The 12,710-nt window shown below is 38.9% G+C and overlaps 1 protein-coding gene across 1 annotated transcript in view; it reads left to right on the forward strand.

Moving 5' to 3' along the window:
- The window catches only part of THSD7B (thrombospondin type 1 domain containing 7B), a 594,306-nt gene that overhangs the window by 167,061 nt on the left and 414,535 nt on the right, over positions 1-12,710 (forward strand). Inside the window, exons 6-7 of the mRNA XM_059927090.1 lie at positions 8,584-8,775; positions 10,397-10,631. Coding sequence (XP_059783073.1) covers positions 8,584-8,775; positions 10,397-10,631 — 427 coding nt within the window. The remainder of the gene's footprint in view (positions 1-8,583; positions 8,776-10,396; positions 10,632-12,710) is intronic.

Genomic DNA, 12,710 nt, shown 5'->3' on the forward strand with positions numbered 1-12,710 from the left:
CGGGGTGATCTTGAAGTCATGCCCCACTGTGGGAAGTGGAGGTGTTGACTGCCCCAGGAAACTGGGACTAGCTTGGAGTCAGGCCTAGGTGAGTATAAAGTGTGTGGATTAGAAAATCAGAAGCTGTGACAGGGACCCTAGAAATTAGCAGAGGATACAGATGCACCTTCAAGGACTAGGTAATGATACACAAAGACCAAGTTGATGGAAATAGCTCAGTAGCGAACCAGCTGAATTCAAGGGAGAATGTGCAACTTTGAAACAGACATTCCTCTTACACTCAGCTGCCACCCACAGAGAAGGGACGAAAGGAGAGGGAGAAACGTTGAGAAACTGAGACTGAGTTAACTTTGAAAAGATTTAGTTTGATCATGAGGTGCTGAGTTACTTTAAATGGATATATTTCTGTTCCCCACTTCCTTCCCCAACTCCCATCTGGCCCTGGCTACCAACCAGAAATTAGGGCTTGTGAGCAAATTGATGTCATTGTTAGAAAAAAAAAATTTTTTTTTCAAGGTCCCATTTTGGTAGGTGTCAAAAACAGAACTACTTAGTTATTTTTTTGTAAACCTAAGTGTTTAATTTTCGGACCTTTCCCACACACATAAAATAGTGGTTACTTCCCCCTGGAATGTGTGACTGAGACCAAGAAAATGTGACATTTCCCCACTGAGACATTTTATTAGATTTTACCTGGATTTTTTTTTTTTTTTTGAGCAATTGTAGTTTGCTCCTAAATCATACACTGTTTCTGCTGTTTTGCATCTTCTCTCACCCTGAGTAACACACAGGATTCATGAGCTAAAGGTGTTGGGATGCTTTACACTTGACTGATTCTCTGCTAGATCGGGTTTTGTGTAGCCGGGTGTATATATTGTCCTGACAGTGAGTAGAAACAATGCATGTCAATAAAGCATTGTATTTAAGAAACGGACTCTAGAGCCACGTTGCCCAGGTCCAAATTCAAGCTCCAGCATTTCACTTGTGTTTGGCTTTGGGCAGGTAATTTTAATTTACCTAAGACTTAATATTCTCGTATGTATAATGAACATAATGGTAATTCTTACCTCATAGTTTTGTTGTGACGTCTAAATGAGTTGATACATGTAATTCACTTAGAGTAATCACTAACATCTATTATGTACAATATACATGTTTACTATTATTGATGCTTTTTTGTTTACTATTGTTGATGTTTAAATGAGTTAATAAATAGGTGTAAAATGTAAATTATGCTGGGTACATTCTAAGTGATCAAGGTGTGAGCTGCTATTATATTCTTGTATGCTGAGGAACTTCGTATAGCTGGTCAGTTAGGCTTCTGAACAAACAACTCACCTGCCATTAGGTGCAATTTCAGCTAACTTCTGGCTTTTGTAAACATCTTTACCTTGGAAATACTGTTTTCTTATTTTTAACTGTTATTATTGCTTTCCTAAAGTCTTTTCCTTTTAACGTTTGTTTGAATTTTCCACTATGTTTATTTTAGCCTTTGCACTTATGTTCTCTCTTGTTTTTCCTTTTATCAACTATTAGAGTTTTGTTGTTTTTCACTTTGTGAGCATCTTTACATCATTATATTTTTTGCTTGTGTTTGTGTCATTTATCTACTCATACATTGTACTGTTTTTGCTGAATGTCCATACCTGTTCCTATTTGGTCTTGCGTTCTATCTTAATCTTCCATCTCTCCATTCTGAACTCTTCTTCATCTGCTTATCTTTTCTATTTTTGAAAAGTATTGCCCTATTCTGCCTCATCTTATGATGCAGCTCCTAGATAATCAAGGAACTGCTCACTCCTTTCGGCCTATTTTTTCCAATACTAAATTTACTGGCTAGCTGCCAATGAATTGTATAGAATCCCTTCTTTGTGGTTTGGCATCAGCTAAAAGTAATGTAATGAGAAAGACATATGTGAGATATGAACCAGGATGCAATATAGCAAAAGAGTTAAGAATATAGCTTGTAATGTCTAACAGGTATGTTTTCTAGTTCTAGCTCAGACATGTACAAGCCATGTGACTCTTGAGCAAGTATTTTTAACCTCTCTGTACCTTAGGTGTGACCATAGTACCTAACTAATGATGTCAATATGGATATTCAGTAGACAATATGGTTTGCTCAGAGTATAGCCCACTCTGTGCTTTCCCAAACATCACATGTTGATGCCATTTTGTTATTGCAGTTGTTGTTTCTGTTATTATAAATATGATAATACTTAACATCAGATTTTTAAAATTTGCCTTCCTATATGTGCAAACTAGATAGACAAATACACTTCAAATGGTAAAATCAGCAAGCAGAAACATTAATTGAATTGTTGACATTGCATAGTTGCACATGACTTCTGTTTAGCCCTTAGCTTTCTTTCATATTTTATTGGTTTGAAATATAAACATTTCCTTAGCTGATTAGGGCCCCTAGTCCAGAAGTGGCCAGAAACTACTTGCATTTAGGGAGATATTTAAATTTAAAAAATGGAATTAAGTGCATATGAATTCCAGTAAATTTGCTATGTACCATCCGTTGACATCTTACTCAGCTGTCGGCAGGTGTTGAATCAACGTTTATTGACATTCTTTTCTGAGATTTAAATAGGACATAAAATTTTATGACATGTATTTCTGATAACTGCTTCATTATTTTCCATAGAGAGTGTAATAACACACAAGAGAAATATCGACAAAGTACCCATATTGCATTATTTTTGGAAGATAAGGTAGTTTGAAGTGTGTATAATGATAAGATGCTGGTCTACTTTAAAAATATGACTGTAGATTTGTGGGTATCTGGGTTTCTCTTTCTATTTTGTCTATAACTTTTCTAATTTTGGACACTTACAGTATAGGTTAGAAAACTAAGAATTATAGCTGTTTCTTCTATCATTACAAAAGAGAGATGGTAGCTCATAATACTAAATTCTAGTTCCTTAGGATTATAAAACAAAGAAAGCCACAGGATAAAGTATATAGCATAGGTATGGTTTAAACATTAGGTTGATGTGGAAAGCCCAAAATCTGAAAGCTACATTGGTGTTAAATTTACATGGTTGCTTGACCAGTAGCCAAAGAGAGTCTGTCATGAGCTATTTATACTTTAAGTACCGTATACATTTGAACCAGAAAAAGAAGCATTTTTTAGGGAATCCTGAGTTTATTCATATGTTCAAGAAGGTTTCTCTCAGGTGGACCTAGAGGTTATCATACTAAGTGAAGTAAGTCAGACAGAGAAAGAGAGATGTCATATGATATCAGTTATATTTGGAATCTAAAAAAAAAATGATACAAATGAACTTAGTTACAAAACAGAAATAGACTCATAGACATAGAAAACACACTTATGGTTACCAAAAGGGAAGAGGCAGAGGGAGGGATAAATTAGGAGTTTGGTATTAACAGATACACACTACTATATATAAAATAGATAACAAGGACCTACTGTTTAGTACAGGGAGCTATATTCAGTATCTTGTAATAACCTATAATGGAAAAGAATCTGGAAAAGAATATATATATATATATAATTGAATCACTTTGCTGTACCTGAAACTTCCACAACATTGTTAATAAACTATACTTAAAAAAAAAAGAAAAGAATCTTTCTTTCTCTCATCTAAGAACTGTTGTTTTTAGCCAGGAATTGGCAAGCATGAGAACAGTAGTATGAACTAGGGCCAGGCCCTAGTCTGGTCATCTATGCCAGGGTCTCCAGAATCACAGACAAACAAAACTGAGTGATGAATATGACCCTGGAATTCCATCCCTAGGTATATATATATAAATAATTGAACTCAGGGACTCAAACAAGTATGAGTTTGGATGAATGGATAAACAAATCTTGGTATATATATACAGTGGAACATTATTCCATCATAAAATGGAATGAAGTAGTGATATATACTACAACATTCATGAGCCTCCAGAATATTATGCTAAGTGAAAGAACCCAGATGCAAAAAATCACAACTTATATGATTCCACTGACATAAACTATTCAGAATAGATAAATCTGTAGAGATAGAACAGTAATTGTTGGCTGTCAGGGTCTGAGGGAGGAAGTAATGGGGAGAAACTGCTTAATGGGTAAAGGGTTTTACTTTGGAGTAATGAAACGTTTTGAAACTAGATAGAGGTGGTAGTTGCCAAAACATCGTGATTTACTAAATGCCGCTGAAGTGTTTACTCTAAAATGGTTAACTTTGGACTTCCCTGACGGTCCAGTGGTTAGGACTCCGCACTTCCACTGCGGGGGGCACGGGTTCGATCTCTGGTCGGGGAACTAAGATCCCGCATGCCTCGCGGCCAAAAAATAATAATAATAAAAATAAAAAATAAAATGTTTAATTTTATGTAATGTGGATTTCACCATATTAAATTATTAAAAAATCGTGAGTGACAAGGTTGGAGCAGCACCATATCCCATATTTTCAGAATCACAATTGGTTTAAGTAAGTCTACTCTGTGAGGAGAGAATGTGGAGTTTGTCATTATTGATCCCAGGGAGTGTGGTAAGAACTGGGAGTAATCTTAGAGTCTTCTTGAAAGATGAATTCAATTTCCCTCTTAAATATACTCAATTTTTTGTAATATTAGATTATAAGAGCTTGTGAAAATCACTTTTAATGACTAAGTTTCTGTCCCAGGTGCTGCTTTATTTTCCACACTTGCCTGAGATTTCAGTTGGTCTCATTGATCCATCCATGAAAATGAAAACAAGAAAGTATAAATGCTCTTCTTTTGAAATGAGTTCTCTCTGTGCAATAGGAAGATCATTATTACCAATGTAGATGGGCAGATGAGGTTATGCAGGCTTAAGGGCTTTATTTTTGGCTCTTAAATGGTTTAGATGAGCCACATATAAATAAAATGATCTGGATAATTATAAGCAGTCTTTATATATTATGTGAACTCGTCTGTGAAGTTGTTGGTGGTTATTTGTACCCATATATGCACAGTAAAGCAAGTGCTTTCCATGGTTATGGAATAAGTATCTAGAGTTTTTAGATCAAGAATGCTGTTGGGTTTTGGCGGTGTACATCTTTGCAAACAACATTTTTTTTTCTTTCTTTCCTTCCTTCCTTCCTTCCTTCCTTCCTTTCTTTCTTTCTCTGTGTTGGGTCTTCGTTGCTGCACGCGGGCTTTCTCTAGTTGCGGCGAGCGGGGCTGCTCTTCGTTGCGGTGCGTGGGCTCCTCATTGCAGTGACTTCTCTTGTTGTGGAACACGGGCTCTAGGTGCGCAGGCTTCAGTAGTTGCAGCACGCAGGCTCAGTGGTTGTGGCTTGCAGGCTCTAGAGCGCAGGCTCAGTAGTTGTGGCGCACGGGCTTAGTTGCTCCGCGGCATGTGGGATCTTCCCGGACCAGGGCCCGAACCCGTGTCCCCTGCATTGGCAGGTGGATTCTTAACCGCTGCGCCACCAGGGAAGCCCCAAACAACATTATTTAAAAGGTTTTAAAGGTTCCTCTATATTGAGTCCTCCCTCTGTTGTTGGACACCCTGCTGTGTTTGTTGTATAAGTGATTTATAATCCCTAGACTATCTCTGAAAAGTAGGTGTTATTATTTCATTATTGCAGATGAGATAACTGAGATTCAAAGAAGTTAAGTGTTATGCTCAAGAGGATAAGTGGTGCTGGGCTTCACCTTCAGATACTTAACTGTGTCTGGCTAGGCCACCTGTGACTAGGATCCCATCGTGCAGCTTTTCTTTGGCAAGATTTCTTATAAAATAGCTCACACAAGAATTGAAGAGCCTGCCCATGACTATTAGCTTGGCTTCGCTAAAGAATAACTTATCTGATTGCTCACATTTCCAAATTAGTCCATATCGACAAGCTATCAAAGTGTTGGTGGGAGTATGAACATTTCACTGCACTGTGGAAATGGGTATATCAGTTTATGGGAAAGCTTAGGTTTTAAAAAGCATCCCAGCACCAGAAGTGGATACTAAGGGTGCTGAATGATGGATGACTGGGGAGGAAGTTAAATTTAGGTAACGGGAAACCTGAGCGTTTGGGAATTGAAGGAAGGCGGAAATAGAACAAAATTGGTGTGTCCGTCTAAGTTATTCAGAATTTGATGTCAAACAACTCTTCCAACATGGGCTTTCTCTTCTCCTCAGGCAGCTTCAGGATTAACAGTCTTCCACATACCTTGTATTCTCCCATCACTATACCTTTGTTGACAGTTGCATTGACTGGCATGCCCTCCCTGATTGCCACCAATTCTCACCCTGTCTCTTTCTCCTTGCTGTAAGCCTTCTGTTCTCAGACTAGTTCCCCAGAGGTCCTTCTCTTCCCTAAATCACTACAGCATTCTTTATTTAAAACACACATTTGCAACTTGACATTTACTTTTGGACTAGGTTTTATCTTTATGTATTTATAGCTCATCTCTGTTACTGATCATGAGTTCTAGGCGGATAAATCGTAGTATCTTCACTTATATTTATGCCATTATATGCCTTGGACATGGTATATGCTCATCAAATAGTAGTTGATAATTTTGTAACTCTTGAAGGCAGGGTTTTCTCAAAATATGTTAATAAAAATACCATTTCTGGGAGAGGTGCTCCCTAAAAAAGGATGGCCGTTGGTCAAATAAGACTGAAAAATACTACATACCATTTCCATTGAAGGAAGTTTACATGGCAATTGGCATTTTCAACACACACTACTCTCCAGTGGTGAGACCAATTTTACTCTTTTAATCTAGGACGTCTCAGCTTCCCCCCCACTGTTTAAAGGAAGAGCTCTTCAAATATCTCTTATTCATCAAAATGTTATTTGCAAGACACTGCTTTAAAGTGTTTTTCTGTAAAAAAATTATCCTCATAATATTCACAGATGTGGAAATTGAATTTTGATTAGATGTAGTTTGTATGTTTAGTTTGACCTGCCTACTTCTGTACTTGGGAAAGCACTCCCCCTAAGCTGTATTGGGGGGGTGTGTGTGTGTGTGTGTGCGTGCGCGTGCGCATCCGTGCACATCCGTGTGCATGTTTGCATGTACTATACAGTGCGGACTCAACCTGAAAATAGATTGAGACTGAAAAGAGTGATTGGAACTGGTCTTTCAGCTCGATTATCTGCTAGAATCTCCATTACTTCTCATAATATGCTTGAAAAGTTTTATTTGTACCTCAAGGGCAGTGAGCCTGGCCTCATTTACAAATATGAGTGCAGATCTTAGGAGGGCACTAGCTTCTCCTCCAGGCAGTCTTGCTCACTGTCAGCTTGTTTTATTTACTTCCTCTGAAAAGGAATATCCATCTCTTGGAATTAGACACAATATGTCTAATGGGGAAACCAGAATTTCTGGAGTCAGAAAGTTTTCATTTGCTTCCCAACTCAGGCCTGTGTGACCCTGAGCAAGTTTTCCTTCCAGAGCCACTGACTCCTCATCTATAAAAGAAGATGAGTCAACCCTGTCTATAAGAGCATCTTATAAGGACAGTGCCTGGCACAAGGGAGATACTGCATAAATATTAGTTATTTTTTGTGTCAGACAGATTATGACAGGAGAATTCCATGGACATAAAGTCACAAAGACAAAACTACCTGTCTCCTAGAGTTGCCATTCCGCATTTCATGTTGTTGCTTCAAACCATAAATGGTTTTACTATTCTTCATGCCTTCTGTATTTATGAGGTGACTGTGAATGGGGGGGGGGCATAGTAAGAGTTGAATTGTTAGCTATAAAGAAAAACATTTGAATTCTAAAAATGGTGAATAAGTAACCTAAAAGAGAGCTTAGAAAAAATTCATTGTAATCATTTGAGATATGGAAAAGCAACTTAGAAATGAGCCCCTTTGTCTTGTCTGTTAATTGATAATTGTAAAACTCCATCCCCCATTATCATATATACATATGTGTGTGTGTGTGTGTGTGTGTGTGTGTGTGTATGTATTTTGGTTGCACTAATTCATCACATCATTCAAAGAGGGAATAGATTAGGGAAAATTTTGGACTTGCTTTCAACTTTTATCTCAACACATTATATAATTTTAGCCACAGATTCATTTCCATTGTGCACATTTACCACTGTGCACAAACAGAATAAAAGTATCACTGTGTGGTAATCTCGCTTAAGGTAACATATTTGGAGGTGAAAGCACCCAACAAAAAATTAGACTGATAATTTGCAGGGGCTGCTGAATAGATTGCTCGACATAAATTGTGTTTTTCAGGCCAAAAGACTCCTCTGACTCCCATTTTGTAGAAATACATGTACCTGTTACACATGGTTGTCCATAGCATGTCAATCCTGTCTGTCTCCAGCCATCCATGGCTAAATTGTTCCTGAAGGAAGCCCACTTGTACCTGGGAAGGATGACAAATGGCAGTTTTGATGCTGTATCTACCTTTCCAAATGCCAAATTATCTCTTGACAGTTTTTCTTGAAATAAATATTATGAATGGCTGAAAAAAAATCAGGTTTTTGCATGTTATTGGTTTAGAGACACCAGTGAAGTGAAGTCTTCTAAGCTAAACTGAAGTAATAGAGGAAGCAATGAACCTAAATGTTCCTGGGACTGGCCTCGATTTTACATTAATCGACATCTGTCTTGCTCTGGTTGACTACAGGAGAAGATGTGTCAGGGACTCTCTGCCCAGCATCTCCTCCTCCTGAGCAGATGGTGTGTGAAATTCCCTGCCGGATGGATTGTGTGCTGAGCGAGTGGACAGAGTGGTCGTCCTGCTCCCAGTCTTGTTCAAATAAAAACTCCGATGGGAAACAGACCAGGTCAAGGACTATCCTGGCGTTGGCTGGAGAAGGTGAGTAATAGGAAAGGTTTCTGTTCCCTAAATCCAAATGAACAGTTTGCTTTCCATGCACGCCTTTTCTCTCTAATCCTCTAGTTTATCTATGCTGGGTTCCCATATGTGTATGACTTGTTTTAGCCCATACTATGTACAGGCCATGGCAATCAGGTGGACGTCAGTTTTCATTATACTTTTTTAGGGAAGGAAACAAGGCTTGGTTGATACACATCCAGCTTCAGATTGCTCATGCAGTTGGGAACATAATTGGAATATGTCTGGTAAAACGAGTTCTAAATTAGGAATCAAGAGACATGGCTTCTTGACTGGGAGCTGCCACTAACATTGGCAGACTACCTGATCTGTATGTCCTCATTTCCTGCTCTGTCAGGCTGGCATGTGGTGAGAGGGGAAAAGATGAAGGCTGTGAAAACGGCTTTCAAGAAGCTAAAAGGTGCTATGGGGATATAAACGGGTGACTTCAGAACAAATTAGAGAAGCAGCTGTTCCTGTCATTTAAAGCAATGGTCTCTGTCCCCAGACACATATGTCATTTCATTTCTTTCAGGCCCTCCCTTGGCTTCGTCTGCCGACAGCTCAGCTGGGGCAGCAGAGCAATATGGCCACTGGCTTTGAGGGACTCCTTTTTAGACAAGATTCTGTCTGTGGTCCTAAGAAATGGGGCCAGGGTCAAGAGGAATGAAAATTTTCATATTCTTAAAGTGCAGTGGCCTCCCCCTCTTGTCTGTTATATTTCTGGAAGGAGAAAAAAGTCAATATAATGGGGAAAAAAATAACAAGAGTAACAAAACTAAGGTCACAAGTCTTCCCGAGCATTTGGCCCACTGAATAAAACATTGTAGTGTGGGAGAGTAGGAATAAAATCAATACTTTAGATAAATACCAGTTTTGACATGGATATAAAATTGTGAAAGAAAAGATAGTAATGAAATCTGATTGTCTGACTCACCCAAGAGTGTAAGGCTGCACATCTGTCTGGTCTCCCTGCCAGTGTATAACACATTGTCAGATATTATTTCAGAGTTTAAGGATGGGCTATCTCCTGCCAAAATTTAAGAGAGATTTCTGGATTTCTCAAACTGCAGTAAAATGCACTGCTTGAGGGAGGATGGATGTCTTAAAGTGGTTCTCTGAGAAAAATAATACTGTCTTAGGAAAGAGAGACCATATGTAGGTAATGTGTGTGTCTGAGTATTTGTGTTTGATCTTATATCACTTCACGGTCATGGGCTATTATATCTAACTGACTAATTTATGTAGGCATAATCATACTAAAATAAAAGCAGATTTCTTTGGAGTTTATCTCAGAGATACATGATGCAGAGGTGAGCGGTAGAATCAACTGATTTTTAAAATCTAATTGGCATACCGTTACCTGTTATTGAGGAGAGAAGGGTGCAATGTATTGTCCTCAGGATAAAAGAACCATGACCATAGTAGCATCAGAAGCGGGGTGCGGTGGCCCAGGCCTTTGGAAGATTGTATCAAAATGCTGTCTTTCTAGACCATTAAAACAGTAAAAACAACAAAAAATAAGAATGACAGTAACAACAGCAGCAGCAACATGGTAATAACAGCAACAACTCTGTATTCTTTTTTATTTTGATTTTTGCAGGTGGAAAACCATGCCCCCCTAGTCAGGCCCTCCAAGAATATCGTTCGTGCAATGACCATTCCTGTATGCAACTCTACTGGGAGACATCAGCTTGGGGCCCCTGTTCCGAAGACACATTGGTAACTGCCCTTAATGCAACCATTGGCTGGAATGGAGAAGCTACGTGTGGTGTGGGCATTCAGATGCGGAGGGTCTTCTGTGTCAAGAGTCACGTGGGACAAGTGATGACAAAAAGGTATTATCAATAACTAATTGTAAGTGCATAGGACTATTGCATAGTTGAGTATTTTTCGTCAGAAACATTTTTCATGCACTGAATATGTCTCAGTCTGTGCTAGAGTAAGAGATTTTTGTTTTGTTTTGTTTTATTTGACTCTTAAAGACTAAAAAAAGTGCCTCAACCAAAGGTAGACACTTTTTTGTTATGTATGCATTAATTAATGGAGAACAGTAAATATAACGCCCACAAATATTGAATCTGCTTGAGTAATCAAACTTTCTAGAGCTGATATCAATATTTTGGGCTCTTTTTCAATCACATAAAGACTAGGTCCACAACAAGGTAGGTCATGCACTTTGAAAATATGGGGCCATGTTATACTGTTCTTTAGATCTCATTGACCTTGTCTGCAGTGAGCAATAAATCCATATAGACATTTTGAATAGACTAATCCATGCCCTCAAGTAGGTTTACAATCTCATACCTGCTATACTCTGCACATGGAGATGTAAATTTTTAAAAAACTGTAGGAGAATTTGGACATGAGGACTAGTATATAGATACCTAAAAGGGTCAGGAACAATTGCAAGTGATGGAGGAAAAAGAGTAATTGACTGGTGAACTCAGCTGTGGGAGTTTCTTCTCTAGAACAAATGAGAAGACATAACTCTTCCTCGAGTCCATGCAGGAAGGCTCATGGAAAAGAAAATGTAAGGCACCTAAGTTATATACAGAGACTGGGTAACTGGCCTGTCCAGAGAGATTTCCAAGTGGCCATGTTTGAACTAGTTCCCTTCGAGTGATGAAAGACCCCTACTCCAGCCACAGTAGTAGTGGGTCACCAGGATGGGCTGGTGCAAGCTTTGGTCTAGTGTCACAAACTAGGCAACTTAGAGCTGTTTCCCAGGAATCTTTAAGTTGGGAAAATGAAACCCTCTCTTCTTTCTCTCCATGATGTTCTAAGTATATGGGTGGAGAGTTGCCATAGCCACGGTCATGCCTGGTGGAAAAAGCAGGAGGAGAGAGTAAAGCCCATGCTCAGAAAGAGGCAGAAACTGAAGCAGAACAAATCCTGGCAGCATCAAGCCCTGGTCCCAGCCCCCCTAAGTGCACTCCTGCCTTTCCTGGCAACATAGGCAACTACATTTGCTCTTCTGCCTAATTCAGTCCAATTTGTGTTGCTGTCATGGGCAACTCAAACACCTGATTAATTTCATCTTGGGGGCCCCATGATGACGGGCTCTGGGCCTTATCCACACTGCCATGGAAGCCACTTCAGCTGTGTGTAAGGAAAGTCATAGAAGCTCAGTTAAGGAAACGAACTGCTAACGGCAGATAGAGGGCAGACTGGCCAGATACTGCTGGTTTTGGAGCATGTGATGAGCAGGTGGCTATGAAAATGCAAGGGAAGATGCCTATGACTTGAAGTGAAGCACAGTCAGTATAAGACTTCCTCTTTTTCTCCTCCTGAATGTGGCTTCCAGAGGGCTGGGGCTGGATGGCCTTCATTGTTGCCACTGCAGATTTTAGAACAGTATCTGGCATGTAGCTCTTGTCCATAAACGTTTTTAGAAGTCATGAATTAATTAGACCTGTGTGTAGGAAAGTAAAAGGGTTTGACAGGGAATGGATATGAATTGCAGAAGTTTGAGAAGCTGACATTTATCCTTTGCTTTAAGAAAAAATATTTTATCTACCATGATAAAGTTTGGCAAAGGGGACTGCCTTGAAGAGTAATGAACAGATCATACATATGACCTTCTGCTCTTATTAACTCATAACTGTTATTTCTGCTTTAGCATCCAACTCTAAATTGCTTGTGATCTTTTTGGAGCATCAATTTATATCACTTGTGTGTTTCAGCTTACCTGGTATCCATAATACCATGTGGACCGATTGGGTCAATGGGTGATATAGCCAAACATGGACCATAATGTTTGCATATCACTTGGATCAGGTGATAATCTAATTCATGGGGTTATGGTACAATCCTAAAAGGCTTATAAAGATATTATGCAGACAAGAGAACTCCTTTTATCTTGAGAAGGACTGCAGCCCTGATAATGCTCATTTTTATGATGTAAATTTTTAACT

This window comes from Balaenoptera ricei, chromosome 7 (genome assembly GCF_028023285.1).
Source record: "Balaenoptera ricei isolate mBalRic1 chromosome 7, mBalRic1.hap2, whole genome shotgun sequence".
Classification (NCBI taxonomy): Eukaryota; Metazoa; Chordata; class Mammalia; order Artiodactyla; family Balaenopteridae; genus Balaenoptera; species Balaenoptera ricei.